The sequence below is a fragment of the Symphalangus syndactylus genome, chromosome 15, assembly GCF_028878055.3.
Source record: "Symphalangus syndactylus isolate Jambi chromosome 15, NHGRI_mSymSyn1-v2.1_pri, whole genome shotgun sequence".
Taxonomy (NCBI): Eukaryota; Metazoa; Chordata; class Mammalia; order Primates; family Hylobatidae; genus Symphalangus; species Symphalangus syndactylus.
Window position 1 is genome coordinate 20,787,143 of NC_072437.2, and position 27,591 is coordinate 20,814,733.

Below are 27,591 nucleotides of genomic sequence, written 5' to 3' on the forward strand. Positions count from 1 at the left end.
CCTGATGTGCAACCCATTCACATTTCCACAGTAGGCCAACTCTTCCTCTAGCACTGTGGTTTCCAGGAGGAACTGTGGTTCCTAGGAGGTGCGTGTGTCAGATGAGGCAACTAAGAAGAGTAGAAGGGTTATGACCATTTGACAGAACATGTTTGCTAATATACGTTTTACTCTCCTTTGCCCCTCTCCAATTTGTTTTTTTTTTCCAGTTTAAAAAATTCAATCAAATACTGAAGTAGCTAGAGTAAAAAATGAAAGTATACCTCTGCTCCTAGTTTAAAAGTCAGAAATGAAACTGGCTGAGATCTCAGAACAGCTGTGATTTTTTAAAAAGTTCTAACATAGCGGATAGGCAAGTTTAAGTGCCACTTGCCCTAAAAGAAAATAATGAAATTATACATACACATAAAATCATATATATGTATCATGATTTGAATTCACAGTGTTTCTGATAAACAGACTGTTATGAAATGATTAATTCTGGGTTTATTACAATTCCAGTCAAAATTCAAGTAATACATGATCTGTAGCTGGGAGACCAGAAGGATGGGGAGGCATTAGTGAGAGGAGCGCAGATGGGAGCAGGGTGTGGGAAAGCGGGCAGCCTGGCCGAGGAACCGACAGAAAGCCAGTGTGGCTGAAATGGTGAGAAAGGGGGAGTGTGGCATGAAGTAAGGCTGGTGTGGCAGGCAAAGGGCTGACTGTATTTTGTATGCATTAAAATCCATATGATGACCCTAATCCTACCTCCTTTAGTAAAGGAGAACAAAGAACGTGACAAAATTCACAGAAATTAAAACACACTTAAAACACACATACATACAGGGCTTCACATACTCAACAGAGAACTGTGTCTGACAAGGTCTAAGTTAATCTTCTACCTGGGGCTGAGACTACCCAACCCCACGTTCAGGTCGTCCATGTAACTCTACTGTGTTTCACCTCAAAACTTTTTCATATTGCTAGACCATGGGGAATCACTGTATATCCCAGACAAGACTGTGGCATTCCCGAGGAGGCCAGCTCTGGTCCCTGCTGACCCTGCCAGCTGCTTTCTAAGCCATCCAGTCCCATCTCAGCCTTACTCTGTGGCCCTGACACTTTTTTTTCATTGAACGTTATTTTACTTCTAGAAAGCAAGAACACAAGAGATTGTGACTAATGATATTACAAAGGTAACTTTCCAGCTCTCCAAAATAGTGAGATCTTTGTTTACTTGAAACAGTTTATTTTTATAAATATTAAATTGATACAACGTAAGTATGACTTCTCATATGTAAGAAAAGGTACACCTAGATATACTACTTGTTTTAGTGAAAAAATCAGTGATACTCATTTGTACACTTTTCTCCTTTATTAGTCTATATGTGTGTCTATGAACACAGCAAATCTAAGTTGTTCAGCTCAACCTGTTCAGCCAAAGCTTAAAGAAAAAAGATGAGGGGATAGTGGGTAAATGGCACAATTTGCTTGTTTCACTAAACATTTTTGAACAAATAAATCTTGGGATAGTCACTCATGTCACAAAAGGAATCACCAAGCAGGCTCCTTTTAATTAAGAACAGACCCCTATGAGGCACACTATTTACAGAGCATCACTATCTGATACCCAGGTCAGACCCACAGCTGCGGCAGAGTCCCTTCCTGATCAGACACCAGTCACAGTGGCTTTGACTTACACTTATAGAATCTGGCAGCAACATAGCCTGCAGGAGTGCCCAGCAGCACCCACAGCACCACAGCACACGTCATCAGCGCTCCTCGGTTGGCAGGTGACAAAAATCCCAGGCAAGCGAAAACTAAAACACAAATCATGAAAGGTTGTACATGTTATTACTCTGTTTCCTTTGCTGTGAAATGATAGAGAAACCCTCTCATTTTTTAAACAAGAAAAAAGTACAACTTCATGAAAAATCATGTGCTCTCCTACCACGCAGCTCTACTCAATCTTAGTAATATTTAATGTACTGCACCAATCTGATCATACATGAGGCAAACTTGACTTTGGAAGTTTCTTGTCAGAGTCCAGAAGACCTCATCCTTCCTGTGATCAGGGGAGGCTGACTGGATGCTCAAGAGTGCATTTGGCTCTTCTGAGATTCAAGTACAGCCTTTAAAATTGACATAAATGAAAATGTTTCCACTATGAAATATTCCCACTTTTCTTTCATTAAAAAACATGGGGGACCTCTGGGGGTAAAAAAAAAAACCCAAAACCTTACAACATTCAAACATAAGAGACATACAGAATCTAATTAAAGAACAAAATGAAGGAGAAAGATTTCATAGGGCCATTAGCTTTTCGCAAATTACTGAAGGACCTGGTCAGCAATGCGGGGAAACCCTGGCCCTACCTCATTCATGTGGTTAGCTTTGTTTGTTCCTCCCTATATAAGCCTTCCTACTAATGAGAATTAAAACGCTATATTATATTCATAGAAATTCCCAGCTTTAAGCTGGGGCTCAGAAGTTATAAGGTGCTCAGAATCCCAAGGTGAGTAGGATACTGCCGAGAAGAGTTTCAGGAGGCTTTCTAAACCCAGCAGCAAGAAAATCCCCATTGTTTCCCCCAAAACGTGCATGACCAAGCACGTATGTGAGCAACCACGCACACACAGACCTCTCACAAGCACCAGAGTCATGATCAGCAGGAAACACATCAGGGCAGCTTTAGAAGATGTACCAGGATCTCAGCTAAAATGCAACCCCCTTCTCCTCCTCGACCTGAAAAATGGATTGCCCTTCAGCAGAAAGTTCCTATTTGAGGACTTCAGGAAAATGATTCCCATCGTATTCTATCCTAGACTCTCTGAAACTTTCCTTCCTTAAAAGTTCATTTTTCTAGCTGACCCCAATAAAGACCAGAGCGTCGCAGAAGACAGCTGCTAATAAGATTTGAAAGCAGGATTGGCTGGGTGCGGTGGCTCACATCTGTAACCCCGGCACTTTGGGAGGTTGAGGCGGGCAGATCACGAGGTTGAGATCGAGACCATCCTGGACAACACGGTGAAACCCTGTCTCTACTAAAAATAGAAAAATCAGCCGGGAATGGTGGCAGGCACCTGTAATCCCAGCTACTTAGGAGGCTGAGGCAGAAGAATCACTTGAACCCAGGAAATGGAGGTTGCAGTAAGCCAAGATCATGCCACTGCACTCCAGCCTGGTGACAGAGTGAGGCTCCGTCTCAAAAAAGAAAAAAGGAAAGAAAGCAGAAGTTTATCTTCAAGCATTCATTCTGCTCTAAGTCTTGTTTGGCTCTCTGTCATCCAGTGCCTTCACCCTACCTTCTGTCCAAACCTTTTTTATCACACCTTTTCCTGACCTATTCTCTTTAGTATGACTTACTTCTCTTTAGTATGACATAGTTACAAATTCTAGCTCTACCTATCAAAGTTGTATCTCCTTAAGTTGTTAGTAGATTAAAAAAAAAAGATATCCCAGTCAGTCTTCAAATCGAGCCTGAAGGTATGAGTCAGTGGTTCCCAAACTTATTCAGTGCCAGACATTTGGAAATGATACTGCTCTTTGCAAAGCATTTATATAATTAGTTTTATCATAAAAATTTGGAACAACTTTACTAACAAAAATAATTATAGTATTATGTATTTAATATGTAATCAAACATAAAAAATAAATGTTTACTAAAAAATTATTTAAGGTTAGTTTCTGAATTCTCCCAGTATATTCATTTGTTGCTATTTATCAGTAGGAGGCATCAATAAAGTAAAATACATTAAATAAAGGTAAAATTTAGAAAATTCTATTCATAAACATTTTTTATCTTCCAAATAAGGAAACTGGAAGACAGTGGAATTAACACATACCCAGAGGTAGTTTCAGAACAACCCCTGTGACTATCAATACCTCTAAGGAACATTTATTAAAAAAAAAAAAAAAAGATTGTCCTAGTTGGCAAAAATTTAAATACAATTTCTGAAGTTGCTGAGGTAGCTCAAAGAAGAGAATCTTTTTATGGAGGAAGGAAGGTCTTTCCTACACACTCACTTTCTCTAGAGGAGAGAGATCCTGCTTCCTAAATCCTCCTCAGATGAGAAGGGTCTACACAGTGCTTCCTGCCCCATCCCTTCTTTTCCCACCCTCCTCCCTCCGTGAAAGCCAAGAATATCCTGGAACCCTAACCAGACTGTGCCTGCCCACGATGGCTAGGTAAAAGAGACCCTAAATGGTCCCGGTTCTGGGCTGTTTAGACTCAGATGCTGATGGTCTTAAGGACCTGTTCATCTCCAGCCCGGTGCTTCCCTGACAAAGGCTTGGTCTAAGAAGAGCTGAAGGGAGAAACCAAGAGTCAGTCTTTGGGTGCAGCTAACCCTGCCTCAAGTCACTTAGATTTTGAGAACCTAAAGGACTCTCAGAAATAATCTGGCTTACCTACCCACTTAGAAAAACTGTGGGTTTTTTTTTTTTGGTTTTTTTTTTTTGAGATGGAGTCTTGCACTGTCACCCGGGCTGGAGTGCAGTGGCGCAATTTCAGTTCACTGCAACCTCCGCCTCCCAGGTTCAAGCGACTCTCCTGCCTCAGCCCCCCAAGTAGCTGGGATTACAGGCACCTGCTACCATGCCCAGCTAATGTTTTTGTATTTTCAGTAGAGAGACGGGGTTTCACTTTATTGGCCAGGCTGGTCTCGAACTCCTGATGTCATCATCCGCCTGCCTTGGCCTCCCAAAGTGCTGGGATTACAGGCATGAACCACCACGCCCAGCCAGAAAAACTGGTTTTTAAGCAATTACTGTACTTAGAAAGTATTTTCTACTTGAAAATTTTCAGTTAACACTTACATAGAGTCACAAAGGTCATAATTAAAATCTGTGTCCCAGATCCTAGAAAGACTGATAGCAGCATCCCTTTTCTTGGAGGACGGAATATATCACCATGAACAAGTTTCCAGCCAAATTCTTCCTGGGCATCTTCCTAAAAGGGGAACGAAATCAGTTCAATTGTCTTATGGTATCAACAAGACAACTATAGACAGTGTGTTCACTGTTGAATATGCTGTTACAGAAAAAAGTTTTTTTTAAACTTAAAAATGTTAGTATCTATTTCAATTTTGAAGAATAGAGCTTGACTCATCTCATGGAACTTAATATGGCTTTGTTGAGCTGTCTTATATGTCAGTTTCTTGAATTTATGACATTAAGGTCTGCAAATATACTTATTGAGAAACTTTACAAATACAATGTGATTGCTGCCTAGTTCTACTCTAAGTCAAGCTTTGTGATCTGACTTGATGACGATTTTTAGTCACATTCTATCCTATTCATCCTACTCTTAATTATCTCCACAATAAGCAAATGACATTAGCTCTCATATTCTAGCTACTTTGCTAATACAGTAAGCATGGATGTAAACATTCATGAGCACCAACTATAAGCTCGGCTCTGTTTAAAACACCAGATACCACAGTGAGTGTAACAGAAAAACTCCTACTCTCAGGAGTACATGATCTCATTGGGAAGGCAGACAATAAACAAAGTCAGTCAGGAAAGTATACTGTACATTAGATGGTAATAAGCGCTATACAGAAAAACAGGATGTATGGGTGTGTGCAGGACAGGATGTAACTTAAATGCGATGGCTGGGAGGGGCTCAATGGGAAGATCACATTTTGTAAAGATTGGAGGGAGGTAAGGGAACTAGCCATGTAAATGAGGGGCGGACCTTCTTAGCAGAACAGTGAGCTTTGTGAAGGCTCTGAGGTGGGAACCTGTGTCTGCCTGGTCCGAGGCACAGCAAGGTAGCCGGCACGGGTGCAGCTGAGTGCTGAGGTAACGTGGGGCCTTACAGGCCACTGTAAAGCCTCTGACTCTTGCTCTGAGTGAATAGAAGTCCCTGGAGGGCTGTACTCAGGAATGAAATGATCTGACTTCTGTTTGAGCAGTTTCACTCTGACTGCTGTGCTAAGAGATGGGAAGTAGGACAGGGGTGGAAGCAGGGTCGCCACTGCCCCGGTTCCACATGGCAACGCTGTGCAAATTAAGATAAAACTCCATTAACAGCAATTATGCGGAACAGCCAATTATGAGCAGAGTATTTTTAAATCACTTTAATATTTAATAAGACATAAAATCAATAAAAATCATAGGAAAGAGACTATAGAGTACAAATGTTAAAAGCTTATAAATATTCATATATATTTTTCCCAATCAGAACAGGTCAGAGAGGTTGGGGGAGAGGAGGCTGAAAAAGCTGGGGGAAGAGAATACAATAAAAACCTGAGTTTTGTGCATTCATTCCAAATTACTGTGATTCTTGTGAAAATTCTTTTATTATGCTGCTATGAAATGAAGAATAGAAAATGTGTAACATTGTGCATCTTAAAAAGTTTGAGACTAAAGAGGCTGGGACATGCAATTATTTTAAATATACCAAAAAGCTGAAATGATACAAATTTGTTAAAATTAATTTTAAAAAATTAAACAACCACACAAATAAAAATTGCTTAGGAGTTATTCCATTCAACTTTGTGGTTTCACAAACGGGTATGTGTCAGGGATGGAGAAATCTTACAGAGTTGTAACTGTGCACCTACACCCCATGCTGCACCAGTCCATTCCCACACAGAAGGCTGTGAACAGGTCAGCTCCCAAGGCTGTGCTGACTCCATTTCTAGAGAGTATCAATTCTTTTTTTTTTTTTTTTTTGAGACAGAGTCTTGCTCTGTTGCCTAGGCTGGAGTGCAGTGGCACGATCTTGGCTCACTGCAGCCTCCTCCTCCTGGGTTCAAGCAATTCTCCTGCCTCAGCCTCCTGAGGTAGCTGGGACTACAAGTACCCGCCACCACACCCAGCTAATTTTTGTGTTTTTAGGAGAAATGAGGTTTCGCCATGTTGGTCAGGCTGGTCTTGAACTCCTGACCTCAGGTGATCCGCCCACCCCGGCCTCCCAAAGTGCTGGGATTACAGGTATGAACCACCGTGCCCGGCCAAGAATATTAATTCTTAAGTATCACTTTCTTATTTGAAAATGTGAATTCAAGATAACTTTTGAGAAGAATTTCTTTCTTTTTTTGTTTTTTTAAGAAGAATGTTTTAAAAGCAGATTCTAAAGCTATTATTTTACCTTTTCACAAAATAACAATAAACAGTGTCCTTGGAAGACTAAAGACTAAAATGTTTCCACTTACTGTAGAGTCCATCTGATTATATCTGGCAATATCTTTGTGCAGTGTCCGTAACATAATCATAGCTACCATTCCAGATAAGAAAAGGACAATGACCAGGGAATTCATAATGCTGTAGAAATAAGCAAGCACATCATGAGTCATCTGCAGCTTAATCCTAAGAACAGTAAAACTCTTTTAAAAACTGTTTACTGAGTAACATTAAAACAGTCTAAATCAAAATCAAAATGAAAGCTACCTAAAATCCAACAAATTCAATGAACTGTGTTCTTTCATGTTTCCCTCCAGTAGATAAATAACATTACATACCTATGATAATACAGTTTCATAGTCTGTTTAGAACTAGAATTTTTTGGTACATGGTCAATATTATGAAATAACTACTGTGCCCAAATCACAGCCACAACAAAGGACTGGCTTGTGCCCTCAAGAAATTTACTGAAGAACAACTTTACTCAGTAAATTAGTGAGTGTCAGAAAGATCAGACAGCAATAGGAAAAGGAGGGTTATGGCAACATGAACAGCTTTCTAGATAAAAGTTTTGAATCATGTTTGAAGGGGATAATAATAAAGTCATAGCAACAACAGCGGCTTCTGTTTTTGAACACTCTTATGTGCCAGACAATGTCCTCAAATGCTCTGTCCCATTATGTCCTTTAATCCTCACAACAATCCCATGAGATGGGTATTTCTAGATAAAGAAACAGATGCTGAGAAATTAAGGGACCTGCTGTGACTCACAGACAGTGGCTGAAAGCCAGGATTTGAACCCAAGGCCAGATTTTTGAATAAAGTAGTGAGGATTTGAGAGTAAATGAGATGTTCAAAGGGACAGAGGGTAGAAAAGTAGAAAGCAAAAGCAGGCTAACTCTGTACTCTTACCTAAACCACTGAATGTGGGTATGAGGCATAGACTCCAGAATATAGTCCCATCTAGATGCCCATCTGATCTTTTTATCTTCCTAGAGGAGATTAAAAAATCTCTTTAAGTAAACATCTGCTGACAGCACATTAAGAACAAAAAAAATCCCACTCAAAGCTTGCCCTTCCATTGAGTCAACAATTGCAATTTCTAAATTATCTAACTTTGGTTAGTCCTGAGATTCAGAGAGTTTCAGATTTACTAAAGTCTAGGGGAAATCAGAGTAATATTATGCAGCCAAAAAAAAAAAAAATTCCTAGTAATACCTACTAAAAGTATTGCTTTAAATTATAACTAGATGTTTAGATGTCAACATTTAGAGCTATATGTAGGTTATTTATTTATTTATTTTTTTAAAGAAAATAATGGAATGGAATGGAATAATTATTCTTTTCTTTATGCCAGGGGCAGCTAAGCAGACCAGTCATCCCAGGCACATTGAGCTCTTAATATCTAGAAATACATACTGTTTACTGCACCAGGTTTGCAAAATGAAACATTATACAGGGATATTAAACATCACAACTATATTGGATTGCCAAAAGTTTTAAGAAATAGAGGTGGAACACTGCCTAAGATTCTTGCATTTTAACGATAAACTTGCATTTTAAGAAACTTCGTTAATAAAAATACTCTCTTCAATTTTCTAAGACAATCTCCCAAAAGGAAACTCTTCATTTAAAGTTCATACTTAAATATTGATTTTAAAAATGGTGACAAAATAGAGGTAGAATACTAAGATTCTCATAACAATGAATTTGCATTTTAAGAAACTTCATTAATGAAAACAGTCCTTTCGATTTTCTAAGACAATCTACCAATCGGAAGTTCTCCATTTAAAGTTCACACTTAAATCCTTTAAAGTATGGTGTTGATTTCCCAATGGTTTCTGAATATATCTCTGGCATTTCCATCCCGTCCCCATGCCTATTTTCTACTTTTGTTTTATATGTATCTCTTATGCTTAACACTAAATCAGGCTCAAGTCTCCAACTTCTTCTATACTCTCATTTAAACTAAGACTCAGTTACAAGAGTGATTATCTTGCTTGGTACACTGACAAACTATCCTAAAAATCAGCTCATTAATAGCTTCTTTATTTGACAAGCATAATCAGTAACATTTTAATTAGTTTAAGTAGTACAAATTTAAAATCAATTTCAGAGTTATACTAAAGATAACAACAGACTCACCTCGAAGCTAACAGAGTAAGTATAGGCAATTTTTATCTCCCCAGAAGCCTTGTTACTTATGTCCATGGGAGGCCCTGAGCAGTCTGGTTTATCTATATGGGTATGTTTGAAGCTGTGGGAAGAAACATTTTGGCAAGATGCTGATAAAGTACAATTTTTTTTAAATGAGGTAAAGTAAAGCTTACAGATTTTGTACGTATTTTAAAATGCTGTTGACAAAGGTGAAATTATTCACGTCATATTTAATAGCATAAATATTTACTTCATTTAAATATGTGTACAAAATTATAAACATACTTTTGAAAACACTATACTTGAAGAGCATTTAAATAATCTTTTTTTTTTTTTCTTTTTGGGACAGGGTCTTGCTCTCTTACCCAGGCCTGAGTGTGGTGGTGCCATCACAGTTCAATGCAGCTACAAACTCCTGGGCTCAAGTGATCCTCCCACCTCAGTCTCCCAAGTAGATGGGACTACAGGTGTGTGCCACTACACCCCACGCCCAGCTAATTTTTCATTTTTTGTAGAGACAAGGTCTTGCTATGTTGCCCAAGCTGGTCTTGAACTCCTGGGCTCAAGCAATCCTCCTGCCTCAGCCTCTCAAAGTGCTGGGATTACAGCATGAGCCACCATGCCTGGCCTTTTTTGTTTGTTTTGTTTTGTTTTTGAGACAAGGTCTTGCTCTGTCACCCAGGCTGGTGTGCAGTAGTGTGATCTCAGCTCATTGCAGCTTCAAACTCCTGGGTTCAAGTGATCCTCCCACTTCAGCCTCCTACAGGCACGGGCCACAGTGCCCAGCTAATTTTTAAATTTTCTGTAGAGACAGGGTCTCACTATGTTGCCCAGGCTGGTCTTGAACTCCTAGGTTCAAGTGATCCTCCCACTTCAGCCTCCTACAGGCACATGCCATCATGCCCAGCTAATTTATTTTCTGTAGAGACAGGGTCTCACTATGTTGCCTACGCTGGTCTTGAACTCCTGGCCTCAAGTGATCCTCCTGCCTTGGCCTCTCTAAAGTGTTCAGATTATAGGTGTGAGCCACTGTGCCTGGCTAAATAATCTTATTTAAAAAAAAAAAAATACTGATGGAGTTTAACCGCCATCTTATTATGTCATGTATTTCTTTACCACCAGTGCATGAGAAAAAGGCTAATACAATGGCAGAAAAAGTCATGAAAAAAATGAAATATTAAAAAAAAAAGATCTCATAAATAACCAATATGTACGTTCATGATAAAAAATAATAAACAAGTTGAAGAGATCTCTTTCAATGGCTAGTATTTCATACTGGCATCTAACACTGCATAGGGGCTTGAGAAATCACAGTACTTGTCCACTCATTTGGGCCTCTGACCAGAGGAAAGCCACAGATTATCTGAGGCAGTGTTCTTTCCACTACGAAGGAGACCACTGTCCCAACCACTCAACTTCTCCTTCCCCACTGACACGTGGAAAAGCTGTCAAAACCTCCTGACTGAAAAACAAAACACAGAGGCAGCTTGGCTTGACCGCTAATCATGACAGGAAAATAACTATTGGTATGGTTTTCTGGACAACCCATAACTCAATAACAAATCACGCCAAAGGGAGTTTTAGTAAAATCAATCCTGAAATGTCAGAATATTAAGGAGTAATTGAGCCCCAAATACTTATTCTTTGGGTCTAAATTTCACATATACTTGTTTACTTTTTATCATTAATATAATTACCTTTTTGGTTCAAGTTTAGCAGCCACTAATCTTGCTCCCATGGACCCAGTTTCAACAACATGATAGTATATTTTGATGTCAACATGGTTGAAGATGTAAAATGTATCTCTTTCATGGAATTCTGACTGCGGAACAGAACTTAAAAGTTAAAGGTAGAAAATTGACTACATAAGAGCCAAAACTTAAAACTTTAAAATGGGCTATAATAAGTAAGAAAATTTAAGTTTGAACGGAATTTTAAGCCTTTCACATTAACATGTTTCAATTTTATACTTAAAACTCTTTTTAAGCCAAAAATTAATTGGGGAAGGTATATGCTTCTTAAAGTTTTTTTTACATAAAACTTAATAAGTACCAATTCAAAAGAACACTAATCTAGTATTTTCCAGCCTTTCACTTAAAATGAAACAAAATAAAATTTAAAATATTATGATCACACTAACGCTTAAACATTTAAATACTTTTCCTGCCTGGAAGCTTGTAAGTTTGGACTAAACTCATAACCTAAATTATTCAAGTATCTCTGGTCAGCACTCACAAAAGCACTAACTGATATAATCAGTTTCATGATTAACTCATGCTAACTTCCACTGAATCAGATCCATTAACAGATTTAAATCAGGTTGATCTGATTACACAAAATTCATTTTAATATATATCCCCACCTAGTCCTAATTACCTTCTATAGTAATGTCTCTATTTGATTAATCTATTTTTAAATATAAAAGAATGGCCTCAAAGACAGATAGGTCTTAAAAAGGGTATAATATCTGACTTCTGCAATACAAATTTAGTTAACTTATAATGAAGCCTTTTTTGACACTCTACTATGTACATTTTGTAATATATAAGATTTATGAGAGTTAGGACAAAGTTCTAGACCTTACCATAGCATTTAACATACAACAGACAATCTCAGTGAATGTTGAACTGAATCTGAATTATTCCAATTCTAAAGCTCAATTTATACATTATTAATCTGCTGTAAGTTTAAGATTGAAGTAGTCGTACTTCAGAACATCTGAACTGTACACTCATTCAACGAATATAACAATTTTTTGTCCAGGTAAAGACTGAATTCTATCAAAAGCCATGTTTTAAAAAGCAGCAAAGAGTTTATCATGAACTTACATTAATAACACAGGCATCTTTTGCATGGCCTTTATCTGTAATGTAACAGCCAATAGGAAATCCAGGATTACAGAACCTCTGACCATCTTCAACATCATAACACCATGTTACAGGCATATTATCCACAATCCTACACACGGAAAGAAGAGTTAAGTTAGAAAAGAACCCACCAAACACGACAAAGAATTACTGCCTAAATCAGTGTCATCACTTTGTAAAATTTTAATATGTAAATGCTGTAAGATTCCAAAAACCACAAAGAATGTTAATGAAATGTGCTATTTCATAAGCAATAACAATATGCCAGTATCTGATACACTGCAGTGATGGAAAAAACTACAGGCTGGTCCGAGGGCAGTGGTGTTTACAACTAATTGATCACAACCAGGTACAGCACTGCTTCATTTGACTAGCCTTAAACAAAGAAAAAAAAACAAAACAAAAAACTTTCTACCTTTTTTGAAAGGATGAATGGTAGGTAGGAAAGAGTTTTATAAACTAATTTATTGTAATTGCTAACTTAACAATACTATTTAGACACTTCACTGTAATTTACCTTTAGCAGAACACTCACAGCTCTAAATAGGTACACAAAGCAATATATCTAGTTCCTCAGGAACAGTTTATTAAACAGTAGAGAAGGAAATGCCTCTTACTACTCAGGTTATTCAATAAAAAGGTAATACAACTGCAAGATATAGCAAAATATTAAACTAAAGGGCCAGGAGGAAAAGTGAAAGTTACACAAAAAAATTCTGTTAAAACTATAAATCCAAGTTATTTCTACAAGAAATACTGTTACAAAGCTAGCGAACCAAATCTTTCAAGTTCTATAGTGAAAAAGAACTTAAATAATAAAAGCAAAAAATAAAGTTCTGTAGCACCATATAACTACATTACAGTCCAAGCACGTGGCCCCCTGTGCCCAGAGTACACTGCGGGATACAAATAAAAAAACTACTCAAAATATAGCAGCTATATTAGAGTCATAAGATGACACTCCAGGGCATGTTTTATTTGTTAATTAATGTGTGCCTTAGGAAGTAAAATTATGATTCTATATTCACCCAAGGTGTACCTTAATGACTTAATAAAACATGTCTCGTCACCTTTAAATGCTATTTAATAGTACCCAGTGTACAAAATTTTAGAACCACCTATACTATTAAACTGCTTATTATTATAATCAGCAGGCTAGTGGTTCCAATGAAAAGACTATAAAATATTAGAGGCATAAACGCAGTTATATAAAATAAATAATTCAGATTTTCTGAAAGCTTAACGAATCCGTTAATTGCTTCAATTTTTTAGATAGAGATGAAGTTCAATTAATGAATATATACTAGCAATATATAGTATCTTCATGCTACCATACTGGAGGGAAAGTACTACATAAAAATTATAGTGCTAGTTACAAAATGAGAAATTAAGGGGCAATTTAGGTTTTATAAAAGCCAACATCCTAAACGTATCATTTATATAATACCTTGACATAATAGCTTTTTCTGGTAATAGGAAGCATTTAAAAAAAAAAAATCCCTTTGAAATAAATTTAAGAAAACTTAAAGGATATCTCTTTTTCCCTCGAGACAGGGTCTTGTGCTGTCACCCAGGCTGGACTGCAGTAGCGTGATCATGGCTTTCTGCAGCCTCAACCTCCCAGGCTCAAGTGATCCTCCCATCTGTGCCTCCCGAGTAGCTGGGACTACAGGTGCATGCCATCACACTTGGCTAATTTTTAAATTTTTTTTGTAGAGTTGGGGTCTCACTATGTTGCCGGGGCTGGTCTCAAACTCCTGGGCTCAAGTGGTCCTCCTACCCTGGCCTCCCAAAGTGCTGGGATTACAGGTGTGAGCCACCATGCCTGGCCAAAGAATATGATTTTCAATTACTGTCTTCCTAAATTAACAAGTAGTATTTATTTAAATTTCTAATATCAAAAAAATTAAAACTCTTATTTCCAATCTGACAGACTGAATAATGGGAAGACTTGCAAGGATAAAGGCTGAATGACTCCCAACTTTTTATCATGAAGAACTCCTTTCCTTTACTTCTGTCTGCTCTCCAAGGACTCCATTTGAAACAGTTCTACCAATCAAGCTTCATTTAGTAATAACTTGTTTTTCCAATAAATTAATTCCAAAAGTTTCTAATCAGAATAACCCATATTGTCACAATGCACTCAGAAAATTACAGCCCAAAGCAAAGAAACTTGGCATTAAACAAGTTGGCATTTTTTTCTTTTTTTTTTTTTGCAGTTGCAAGATTTAATAGAGAGAAAACAGAGCTCCCGTACAAAGGGAGGGGACCCAAAGAGGGTAGCCCACAGTTGGCATTTCTATGTAGTTTTAACAGGAGTACATTTGTACTATTCATTAGGATTTTGAATTTTTGAAAACAGCACATCATTCTCCTTTGCTAACTTAGTGGGATCTGGGATTGGAACTCACTAAAGTATCTTCAAGACCCCTTTATAATTCAATAAGCTATACTCCAGTGGTTCTATGATACTAAAAAATTGTAAGTACTCTGATAACTAATTATATTTTTATAAATAAAATGTCATCAAGATTTGGAAACTCAGGCAAGAAGTATAATCACAAACCACACAGAGCACAGCTGAAGAGAGTTGTAAGTGTCTGGTGCTGGTATCAAAGCAATAGTTTCAGGAATCACAAAATAGCTTAGCAGCTACTGACAGAGTAAGCCAAAAAGATCCTCAAATTATGTTCTAAAGCCCCAAATAAGAATAAAAAGTATGGCCGGGAGCAGTGGCTCACGCCTGTAATCCCAGCACTTTGGGAGGGCGAGGCAGGTGAATCACCTGAGGTCAGGGGTTCGAGAGCAGCCTGGCCAACATAGTGAAACCCTGTCTCTACTAGAAATACAAAAATTAGCCAGGCGTGGTGGCAAGCACCTGTAGTCCCAGCTACTCAGGAGGCGCAGGCAGGAGAATCACTTGAACCCGGGAGGCTGAGGTTGCAGTGAGTCGAGACTGTGCCACTGTACTCTGGCCTGGACGACAGAGCGAGACTCTGTCTCAACAACAACAAATAAAAAAAATAAAAAGTATTCGTCAATTTATATAAGAAACTATTATTAACTGTTCTTTATAGTGAGAATAATAAACTAGAGCACGGTTCCAATGTCATGGGGGAGAAATTATGATTGATTCATGCAGTGAATTATGAAATTATGAAAAAAACGGAGGAGATTATAGATTTACAAATGTCACCTAACCTGAAAAAAGTCCACAATATTTTCTTAAACAAAATGAGCAAGTTGCAGAATAATGTGTACAACATTTTAGTTGCATTATTTTAAAAAGGGACACACCCTTTTCTATACCTCCATATGCACAGTAAATATAGAAACATACATGAGAAATAATAGTGTTAGTTCTGTAGAATAGAAATGAGGCTGAGAGTGACAGAAGACTTGCTTTTACTTAATATTTTCTTGTACTGCTTGTGTTTTTTCATCAGCATGTATTGCTTTATGATTTAGAAAATGACTATGCTCTCCCCAGTGTGTCTTAGTGAAAAGCATAAAACAAAATGTGCTATATTCACAATCAAACTCCCTAACAGAATACTGTAAATTCCCATGGGTACATGGTATTTTACGTGTCAACTCTACTGTCTACGCTTAAAATCAAGTTATACAGTAAAATCTTTCTGAAATAGGTCATGGACAGAATATACTCAAATAATGGTTTCAATAAATTCATCAATGTGAATCAACATTTTCCAAATGTATACTGATTTAAGGGTTACACTTAAAATCATCAACTTTTCTGATTCAACTGCAAAATCATTATTTACCAGCACTTTCCCAGGTAATTTTTTTAAAGCAGAATACTTTAAGTTTGCAACTGACATACCGATTACAAATTATTCAGTAAACTTTACTGTCTGATGCTGTCTTAGTTTGTACACTATTTTATTTATTCTTTCTTGTTATTAAGCATCTTGGCATTATAATGAAATCTTTGTTAACTGCATCATAAATTAGTTAAAAACATCTCTAAGTACTTTCCTGTCAGGAGGCTACTGAAGAACTGCTTCTATTACCTTCGGGAGCAAGACTAAACAGTATTCTTTGGTTCAAGCAATTCTCCTGCCTCAGCCTCCCGAGTAGCTGGGATTACATGTGCCTGCCACCACACCCGGCTAATTTTTGTATTTTTAGTAGAGATGGGGTTTCGCCATGTTGGCCAGGCTGGTCTCGAAATCCTGGCTCAGGTGATCTGCCTGCCTTGGCCTCCCAAAATGCTGGGATTATAGGCATGAGCCACGGTGCCGGGCTGCCTAAACAGTATTCTAAGCACAGAGGGTAGAAGAACGAGCTAAAAAATCACCCACAGACCTTAAGAGTCATTCTTTCAGTCAGTCAACAAACTGACGGCTATTGCAGTAAACGCAGGTGGACAGGGCTAATATGAGAAGGTAAGAACTGAGGCTTAAATATTATTTTGAAGATTACAAAGAAAAACACCAAGGGAAATTTCAATTACTTAAGAACAAGTAAACATATCCCAAGTTGATATGCAATTGATATGCATTGATCTAGCAAATAAGCAGTATTCCTATGGTAGTTTAGGGGAAAAAAGCTCTTCATCTACCAGAAACCAAAGAAATGGGGAGACAAAGGAGTCTTTAAAGTTCCTATTTGCACTGAGGGTCAGATGAGAAAGAAGCTGACACAAGCATAACAGGCAGGTTTCTAACAGCACTATCTCCTTCCTTCCAACAGAGCCCCACTAGCCTACACGGAACCCATTCTTATGGGGTTCAGGTAGATGTTACCCAGGTCTGGCAGGTCAGAATGAATCCTTCCCATCAGAAACTAGTTCATGGCTGTGCACAGGACTCAGCAACCCAGGGTTCTATGCATATGGGGGTTGGGTGGGGTGGAGGAGGAGGAAAACTAAGGGGTAGGAGGGAATTCGAGGCCACAGGATCTGGTCAGGTCTCAGCTCAGATCCACGGTTCCTAACCTCACTGGTGTGAGCAAACAATGTGATCTAAAATACTGACAGGACAAATATCCAAAAGGAAGTGCATGAAGACAGTCCTCCTGTTTGCCACTGAAAGCATCTTACACTTTCTAGAAAAGGCAAAACATATGGAAACTATGATCCCCACAGAATACAGGCATTTCCAAGCAAAATTACTCAGAAGAATAGCAATGGTTATACTTCAAATGTTGGATTTTGAAAGTCTTTAAAAACATTCTGGCCGGGTGCGGTGGCTCACACTTGTAATCCCAGCACTTTGGGAGGCCGAGGCGGGCGGATCACGAGGTCACGAGATCGAGACCATGGTGAAACCCCGTCTCTACTAAAAATACAAAAAAATTAGTCGGGCGTGGTGGCGGGCGCCTGTAGTCCCAGCTACTCCGAGAGGCTGAGGCAGGAGAATGGCGTGAACCCGGGAGGCGGAGCTTGCAGTGAGCCGAGACTGTGCCACTGCACTCCGGCCTAGGCGACAGAGCGAGACTGTCTCAAAAAAAAAAAAAAAAAAAAAAAAAAAAAATTCTATGTTTGACAGGGCGCAGTGGCTCACATCTGTAATTCCAGCACTTTGGGAGGCTGAGGGGCGGATCCGGAGTTCGAGACAAGCCTGGCCAACATGGTAAAACCCCGTGTCTATTAAAAATACAAAAATTAGCCAGATGTGGTGGCGGGCACATGTAATCTCAGCTACTCAGGAGGCTAAAGTGCAAGAATCACTTGACCCCGGGAGACGGAGGTTGCAGTAAGCCGAGATCACGCCACAGCACTCCAGCCTAGGGAACAGTGCGAAACTCCGTCTCAGAAAAAAAAAAAAAAAAAAAAAATTCTATGTTTGAATATTGTATAATAAGTACATACTACTTTGGAAGGAAAAACAGGACAGTTTTAAATGCTTTTTGATTCTGATACAAATTGGTACAGAATTTGTTAAGGTTATGTCATGTTTACAAAATAAAAGGCTAAGCAAAATGTAAGCGTTTTATTTGAGGTTGATGCTATTATCAAACAAAAGTTAAGTTTTGTTTTCCTGTGATTTCTTTTCATAGCCCACAAGTATAAAACAATGTTTTCACTAGAAGACCGACCCAGGCCCTTTTCCCCAAAGCATAATATGCTACTGTTAACTATTCAGGCATACTTCATTTTATTGCACTTCACTTTATTTGCTTTGCAGATATGGTGTTTTTTAGAAATTGAAGGTTTGTGGCATCCATGCGTTAAGCAAACCTATCAGTGCCATTCTTTCTTTTTTTTTTTTATTTTTGAGACGGAGTCTCACTCTGTCGCCCAGGTGGGAGTGCAGTGGCACGATCTCGACTCACTGCAAGCTCCGCCTCCGGGGTTCACGCCATTCTCCTGCCTCAGCCTCCCAAGTAGTTGGGACTACAGGAGCCCACCACCATGCCTGGCTAATTTTTTGTATTTTTAGTAGAGATGGGGTTTCATCATGTTAGCCAGGATGGTCTCGATCTCCTGACCTCGTGATCCGTCCGCCTCAGCCTCCCAAGTGCTGGGATTACAGGCGTGAGCCACCATGCCTGTATCAGTGCCATTTTTTCAACAGCATGTGTTCACTTTATGTCTTTTTTTTTTTTTAAGCAATAATGTATTTTTTAATTAAGGTACTTACAGAGTTGTTTTAGACATAATGTTATTGCACACTTAATAGACTACATATAGTATAAACATAACTTTTATATGCACTGGGAAACCAAGAAAAATTTTATGTGACTCACTTTATTGTGATATTTGCTTTATTGCAGTGGCATGGAACTGAACCTCAGTATCCCCAAGGTATGCCTGTATGTGAATAAAAATAACTACTCTATGCACCAGATCTATGTATCAAAAGAAGTACCAGATATTACAGTAATCTAAACACAGTTAAAAGACGATACTTTAAATGATGTTGTCCTCTTTAACTAAGAGTCACTACTTCAAGCTACGACCACTAGTAACAAAAAAAGGAAATCAATTAATTTGCTCTATTTTACACAATCAAGTAATTTATATAGTCAATGCAACAGAGATTTCATATGGAAAGGATAAACCCCAAAATCAAAAATATTCATGCCTTACCAGTGATGTTGATAATTCAATAACATGCTTTTTTTCAAGAATTCTAACTTCTGTTTGTCTTCAGCTTTCTCTGTATGGTATGTTTTTGTACAAACAAGCTTACAGGTCTCCTCCTTATTAAACGTAAACTGTATTAAAAGGAAGTGGAAAGCAAATTCAGAAAAACTATCTAGGTTCTTCATAACAATATCACAAATAGAGTAAAAGTGTTAGTCCCATTAAATTACTTAAGTGCATTAATATTGGTAATAAATAAATTTTTAAATTCCTCATAGCTCAATCATTTAAATTTTAATCCTATTGTGTTTCTCTAAAGACTTGTCATCAAGTTTTCCTTTGATAACGTTCTTTTTGGTAATTTCAATTGACTTACCTTTTAAATGTAAGTAAGTTCTAGAAGAGAAAAAAAAAATCCCATGTAGAACAAAAATGGAACTTTAGCCTCTCCTAGTAATATCCCATGGTCATGCCTTAGGAATTCTGGAGTTGATGGCTTTCTAGTAACAAGCAGACAAATTTTTATGTTCAAATAATCAACAGATGTTAAGTGCCCTCCTTAAGTGTCAGGTGATAGACATTCAGCAGTGAACAAGAGAGCATGTGATAATATAAGAAAAAGTGACATTCAGATGTCTAAAATCAGGGCAAACATGACTCCAGAAGGCTGAAATTTACCAGCTATACAACCAGCCATAATCGTATCTTTTAATAAATTCAAACTTTATTACATAAGGTGGTAAAAAAAAAAATTGCATGGTTCACTTCTAAGCAGCCCACTCTTTTGTATGTATGTATTTATTAACATCCCTAAAGCAGGTGCAGTGAAGCAGCTAAGTGAATGTTTAAGGATAGTCCACTGCTGCCACCTGTCAGCCAATGCTTTCATTCTGTCTGCATTGCTATTTCCAATACGGCTGTATCTGTACCACTAGTTGATATTTTAAACCTTATATGAACCTTATTCATTCTTAAAAAGTGAAAAATGGAAAAACAGAAAAGTATACACACTAAGGAATCAGAAGCAGACACCAAACTTAAAGTAAGTTAAGCAGAGAGAGACAATATTACACCAAAATGGCAAATCTGACACCTCAATCCAGTGTTCACTTCAATAGGTGAGTCAACCTGTGTGTTCAATTGTGAAGGAAATAGCAAGACTAAGGTGACATTAATGTAGTAACAGGTAACATCTGTTTAGTGCTTCCTATGTTCCATATACTTTGTATATATCAAGCCTCAACGTAATCCTCCAAACAACCCTTGTCCATCTTTTACAGATGAGAAAACTGGAGCACCAAGTCACACAACTGAGCATCAGCATAGCCAGGATCTGAGCCAAGCGAGTTGAGCTCCGGAGAACATGCTCTTCAGCACAACACCCTACGGCCTCTCCCTGTCATGTGTTTAGTTGGGAATTTTATAATATTTTAAATCATGTTTGGTTATGGATGGAATTGTATTTTATTTATGTTTTGCTAAGGATTTTTAAATATTCTTAGCTCCCAAGGGAAACAAATCCTCCTTGTAACACGCAAGCACAGCACTGTTCTGTTTCTATTTGGGAAAACGTGGGATTATAATTTTTCCTGAATTATTTCAGTGAGGATTTAAACTTCTCCTTGGAATAATTCTGAAAATCAAAATATCAATCTAGAGTCAGACCTGGGTACAAGTCAACTCCATCTCGTTAGGAGACCAGGGAAAGCTGCATAACCCTGCCTCAGCTTCAGTTAACTTATGTGTAAAATGGGAGCAGTACCTGCCTTGCAGGGTTGTCGGATTAAATACAGAAATGTGTGTGCAAAACACCTAGCATGCTGACTGATGAAAATAGGTATTCGCTAAATAACAGTTATTGTTATGTATCTCACCACCAGCTTTTAGCAAATAACGGAAAAATTATATCAAAGTTCATATCTGAGGGAAATCATATAAAGGGGCACACTCCTGGCAAGACTTCTCCCCCATACAGCCTGAGACCATCAGGACTGATGTGGTTTGGCTTGGTGTCCCCACCCAAATCTCACCTCCAATTGTGATCTGAATTGTAACCCCCACGTGTTGCGGGAGGGACCTAGTGGGAGGTGATTAGATCATGGGGGCGGTACCCCATGCTGTTCTTGTGATAGTAAGCTCTCATAAGATCTGATGGTTTTATAAGGGGCTTTCCCCGCTTCACTCTGCACTTCTCTTTTCTGCCGCCATGTGAAGAAGGACATGGTTGCTTCTCCTTCTGCCATGATTGTTTTCCTGAGGCCTCCCCAGCCATATGGAACTGTGAGTCAATTAAATCGCTTTTCTTTATAAGTTACCCTGTCTCTGGTATTTCTTCATAGCAGCGTGAGAACAGACTACTACACATTAGGACTAATGGGCAGGACTAATCCCACTGTGCCCCCTACCCTCTGAATATTAGTCACCACCAGAAGTCCAGGATGTCCATGTCTTCCTTCCATTCCCACATTTGAATCCCAAAATGTATCCCCCTCAACTGCTTAATCCCTTCCGCTATGCCCTGAAACTCATGTGTCACCAGTAGAACACCCTCTAGTTCCTCAATCTCTTCTCAGAATGTTTTCTGGAGCCTGTTCTGATGGAAATCTGGCTGTCCCTGAGGGACGCTGCCTCACTGGAGTCTTGCTGGTGGTGCCTGTTTTCTCTCATAGGCCCCAGCACTGGGCCAGACCATTCTCCCTCCTCCAGAAACCTCTAGCTTTGACTCCCATGTGATCAGACCACACTGCCCCTACTCCTTCCTGTTCTTGTCATCTACCAACCCCAGGTCACTGGCCCTCAGCTCCTGGCTCACTGTCACTGCAACACTCCTCCTCGCTCCTGATTCTTGGTGATTATATTTATATAAATGATCCTTCCAAAACAATGATCTTTTGATCCTCTGCCCCCTTCTCCAGCAACTCTGGTCTTCATCCAACTTCAAAGCACTCCCTCCTCTGGTCACATTCCACCCTGCCTTTATCAATGACAGCAGTCCCAGCCGTTATCTTCATTTCAAGCTTCCCAGTGTCAAAGCACCTCCTCCCGTTGCTCCAACTCACTGGCTCAAATGTTCATCACCTCCAACAAGCCCTGGACTCCACTTGAATCGACAGATCCTACGGTCTTTTCATTGTCTCTTACTCCTTTTGTGGCCTCACATGCCCCCTGTGCAAGCTCAAACTCCAAGCTCAACAGTACCTCCATCTTTCATAACATCCAAGGATGTCCTCACATCCTGTGTTCTTCTCTCATTTTTTTGGTATTCACTTGTTAAAACCACAAACCTGGTTAAACCCAACTCAGCAGCACAGCTGGAAATAGCTGGAGATACACAATTAAGCACGCTGGCTGCTGTTACTTCAAACCATCAGCTAGCCAGAGGGTCCCTGATGCAGCCTAGAAGCCGCTCCACACTCCTGCTCTATTAGCTCTCCTGGATCCTACCTGGCTGCTGCCTCCCTCCTCACTCACAGGTGGGGTGGCCATGCTGCCTACTTCACTGAGGAATCAGGAGCAATTGCCACATTTACCTCCCAGCATCATGCCCCATGTCTCTGCCTTTCCTCCAGTTACCACGGATGAACGAGCCCATTGAGGCCAACCTCTCCAACAGTACACTGGGTCCCATCCCTTCTTGTCAGAGCAAGGACACCCACAGCAATCCTTCCCTCTCCTAAATCATCACTTTTCCCATATCTACTTATCACACTCATCCACATACACACCTTGCTTAAAGATCTATCACAAGTCCTCTTGGCCGGGCGCGGTGGCTCACGCCTGTAATCCCAGCACTTTGGGAGGCCGAGGCAGGCAGATCACAAGGTCAGGAGATTGAGACCATCTTGGCTAACACGGTGAAATCCCGTCTGTACTAAAAATACAAAAAATTAGCTGGGCATAGTGGCGGGCGCCTGTAGTCCCAGCTACACGGGAAGCTGAGGCAGGAGAATGGGGTGAACCCAGGAGGCAGAGCTTGCAGTGAGCCGAGATCACGCCACTGCACTCCAGCCTGGGCTACAGAGCAAGACTCTGTCTCAAAAAAAAAAAAGATCTATCACAAGTCCTCTTTGGGGTGGGTGCCTTGGCTTATTCCCAGCACTTTGGGAGGCCAAGGTGGGCAGATCACCTAAGGTCGGGAGTTTGAGACCAGCCTGGCCAACATGGCAAAGCCCTGTCCCTACTAAAAATACAGAAATTAACTAGGTGTAGTGGCAGGCACCTGTAATCCCAGCTGCTCGGGAGGCTAAGGCAAGAGAAGCACTGGAGCCTTGGAGGTGGAGGTTGCAGTGAGCTGAGATCACACCACTGCACTCGAGCCTGGACGACGGAGTAAGACTCTGTCTCTAAACAAACAAACAAACAAATAAACAGTCCTCTTTGAACCATGCCATCCTCCAGCTACCATTCTTTTTCTCACTGCCAGTAAAATAAAAGTCCTCAAGACAGTTGTAGATGTGTCCACCTGCAACTGGTCTTTCCAATCTCTCTCCACCTGGCTATTCTATCATGGCTGCTTTCTCATCAATGACCTCCACATTGAAGGCTAAACCCAAGGTCAATCCTCTGTCCTTATCTCACCTGACCCATCAGTGACAAATCAATCAATCCCTTCTAGAAACACTTTCTTGCCTTGGCCTCCAGGGACTACATTCTCCCTGTTACCCTTCTTTCTCATCAGTGGCTCCTTCTCAGTGTCCTTTGCTAGACTCTCCTCATCCTCCTGACCTATAAAACCAGGTGCCCCAAGGGTCTAAGCTTCACGCCTGTAATTCCAGCACTTTGGGAGGCTGAGAGGGGTGGATCTCTTAAGGTCAGGAGTTCAAGACCAGCCTGACCAACATGGTAAAACCCTGTTTCTACTAAAAATACAATACCAGGAGCACTTGAAGCACCTGGTATTATAGGTCAAGAGGATGGGGAGAGTCCTGTGCCTCTTTGAATCTTGTCTTCTTCACCTATACCCACTCCCTTGGGGATCTCTTCAATTCTGTGGCTGTAAATACCATCTATACACTGATGATTCTCAAATATATACTGTGTATATATCCAGGATGAAGCCCTCCTCCAAACTCCAGAAGCATATATTTGGCTGTTTATTCAGCATCTCTGCTTGGACACCTAATAAACACCTCTCACTTACCACATCCAAAACTAACTCTTCCCCATTCCCCAACCTGGCTCTTCCCACAGACTGTCCCATCTTAGAAAATAGAAACTCCACACTCCACATCCCATCCCTTGGCAAATTCTGTCAGCCACCTTCAAAACACAGCCAGATTCACAGATTCTGACCTCTTCACCACCCCCTCACCCCTCCCGAGACAGATCATACTTAGATGAGGGAGAAGGCCTCCTACTGGTCTCCTGGCTTCTTCCCTCGCACCCCCACGGTCCATTCTCAGTACAGCAGCCAGGGTGACCCTGGTAAAATCGAAGCCTACTCAAAACCCTCCAGTGTTAACTAACTATCTTGCTCAGATGTAAAGGCCAATCCTCACAATGGCCTCTGAATCATTCTATAATGTGGTCCTGTTACTTCTCTGTGCTCATTGCCTACTATGCTCTATCTTGCTCACCTGCTCAAGTTGCACACCTTGGGGCCTCTCTTCAGCTAGAACACCTCCCCCACATATTCACATGGCTCACTCCCTTACTTGCTTCAGGTCTTCTGCTCAAATGTCACCTTCTCGGTAAGGCTTTTTAAATTTAAGATTTTAAATTCACCTTTGCAGTAAGCCTATTTAAAATTAGAAATTCCCCACACACCTTCCCAGATTTATTTTCAATAGTTGTTTCATCAGTAATTGAAAGATATATTCTGGTAATTTATTTTGTCTCCTTCTCCCCATCAGCATAAAAGATCCATGAGGACAGAGATTTTTGTTTTGCTCACTGCTGTATCCCATCACAGTGCCTGGCACATGAAAGGTACTGAGCAAATGTGTTAACTGAGTGAATGAATATGAGTGCTTAGATCTGAGATGAGATTTTATGGTCCTATGAAATGTGGTTCCAGCTTCACGTAATACACACAATGTCTTGCACTGTTGTTTTCCTGACCTAAACAGAAGTCAAATATAAAAGACGGCAAAGCAGACTGGGATTTTATTTTGTGGCTGGTTGTTACCTCAGTTTTTACAGCAGATCTAAAATAAGATAAAGCTGGGTATAGTGGTTCACACCTACAATCCCAGAACTTTGGGTGGCTAAGGCAGGAGGATTGCTTGAGCCCAGGAGTTCAAGACCAGCCTGGGCAACATAGTGAGACCCTGTCTCTCCAAAAAATAAAAAAATTACCTGGGCATGGTGGGCATACCTGTAGTCCCAGAAAATCAGGAGGCTGAGGTGAGAGGATTTATTGAGCCTGGGAGTTCAAGGCTGCAGTGAGCCGTGGCCCAGCCCAGGCCACAGAGTGAGACTCAAAAAAAAAAAATAATAATAATAAATACATACATAAAGATAAAAATCCTTGAAAATAAAGAATAAATAGTGAAATGAAAAATATTGGTCAATACATTTACAGCTGGCTTACACCTTGGCCTTAAAATGTGCCTGCTCTGTCCCTTTAAGTTTGGGGCTTACAGAATTTGTTTTAGTAAAGATATGGATCCTGAAACATTCCACAAGACTCAGGGAAAATGTTGGGTACACAATTTCTCCATTCTAAAGCTCTCCTTTTATTATATTTAACCTCAACTTCTACAACAAAGGATTAAATCTGAAAAGCACTAGGCCCCAAAAAGGGTCCTGTGTATGAGCAACGAACAGTCCTCGCACAGAAACAGAAATGTGCCCAATGACGTCCTACTAAGGGGAGTAACCTGCCTTCAAAGTCTGCCCCAAGGGGCAACACCTCTCCATGGGTTTGAGTATTTTGCTGGGTTTCCCTCTGTTTCCTGCTAGGGACTCCTGCTGTCTTCCCAGTTCACTAAGGGCATTACTGATGTTCTTCTCACCCATCATTTCTCAAGGGCAAGACATAAATAGAGAGATGGGGCTGAGAGGCTCTGGAATATTTAAGATTGTAAAATTTAATAAGCATGCCTGAAAACAGTCATCTGCTATAAGAAGAATGCAATATCATTCAAAGTAATCTTCCAAATATCCCAAGAGGGAAGAGGTGTTTCACAAATTACATGCCTGCCCTGCTCAATGGCACCCATGTCCATACACTTTGTGTTCCTTCCTCCTCAATGACTTCATCCCATTAGGCCTTTGAATCTACTGTGTTTAGGAAACTTTAAAAGTTACTGGCAATTTTAGGGTAGACAATTTCAGATTAGAATATTTGAAAGGGGGCCGGGCGTGGTGGCTCATACCCGTAATCTCAGCACTTTGTGAGGTCAAGACAGGCAGATCACCTGAGGTCGAGAGTTTGAGACCAGCTTGGCCAACATGGCAAAACCCTGTCTCTATGAAAAATACAAAAATTAGCTGGGCATGGTGGCACATGCCTGTAATTCCAGCTACTTGGGAGGCTGAGGCAGGAGAATCACTTGAATCCAGGAGGCGGAGGTTACAGTGAGCTGAGATCTTGCCACTGCACTCCAGCCTGAGCAATAGAGTGAGACTCTGTCCCGAAAAAGAAAAAAAAAAGTATTTGAAAGGCGTCAGACGGTGGCTCACGTCTATGCCTATAATCCCAACCCTTTGGGAGGTTGAGGCAGAAGAACTGCTTGAAGCCAGAAGTTCAGGACAAGCCTGAACTTGGCTGGATGTGGTGGTATGCATCTGTAGTCCTAGCCACTCAGGGGAGTGAGACAGGAGGATCACTTGAGCCTAGGAGTCTGAGGCTGCAGTGACCTATGATTGTGCCATGTCACTCCAGCCTGGGTGACAGAGCAAGGCTCCATCTCTTAAAAAAGAAAAGAAAAAAAGAATATTTGAAGAGGATATATTTAAGGTCAGAAACGATCAACATGTAGTAGATTAAATTTGCACAGTGGTTTCTTTTCCCCCAGGGCTTCACAGTGTAGGTGCAGGTGCTGGAGGGAGTAAGATGGTTGGTGAGACGAATCTAGGCTTCGGGATTTGCTAGACAGATAATAAATGTTGTGCTCCACGTCATAAAATGTTGAGGGAGATGGGGGTGCCTCGCGAGAAAGCAGGGAAGGTGGGTATGTATAAGGTCTAAGACATAGCAGAGACGCGAAGCCAGGAGAGGAAGCTGTCGGGCTGGGGAATAACGCCTGGAGTCAAGTTAGAGCCATCAGAACACACATTCTCATGTGGACAGATGCCCACGGTAGAGAGTTATAGGAAAAATGCAAAGTGTGGCATATAGTATGTTAAAACAAATAAGTAAATCTAATCTATTTAATATAAGCTTATAGGTGTATGAAAATTTTCAGGAAATTTTAGTAAAACTGAAGTGGAACTGCACATTTATTATTATTTATTCTT

General features: G+C 40.0%; 1 protein-coding gene across 4 annotated transcripts in view; it reads right to left on the reverse strand.

The window, feature by feature from the left end:
* Positions 1-27,591, reverse strand: part of TM9SF2 (transmembrane 9 superfamily member 2) — a 66,092-nt gene that overhangs the window by 14,895 nt on the left and 23,606 nt on the right. For all 4 annotated transcript variants that reach the window (XM_063618954.1, XM_063618955.1, XM_055244191.2 and 1 more), the window contains 8 exons: positions 19,192-19,319; positions 12,096-12,225; positions 10,965-11,089; positions 9,256-9,367; positions 8,023-8,102; positions 7,143-7,251; positions 4,798-4,930; positions 1,680-1,799 (listed from right to left, as the gene is read on the reverse strand). In XM_063618954.1, the coding sequence (XP_063475024.1) occupies positions 1,680-1,799; positions 4,798-4,930; positions 7,143-7,251; positions 8,023-8,102; positions 9,256-9,367; positions 10,965-11,089; positions 12,096-12,225; positions 19,192-19,319 (937 nt within the window). The remainder of the gene's footprint in view (positions 1-1,679; positions 1,800-4,797; positions 4,931-7,142; positions 7,252-8,022; positions 8,103-9,255; positions 9,368-10,964; positions 11,090-12,095; positions 12,226-19,191; positions 19,320-27,591) is intronic.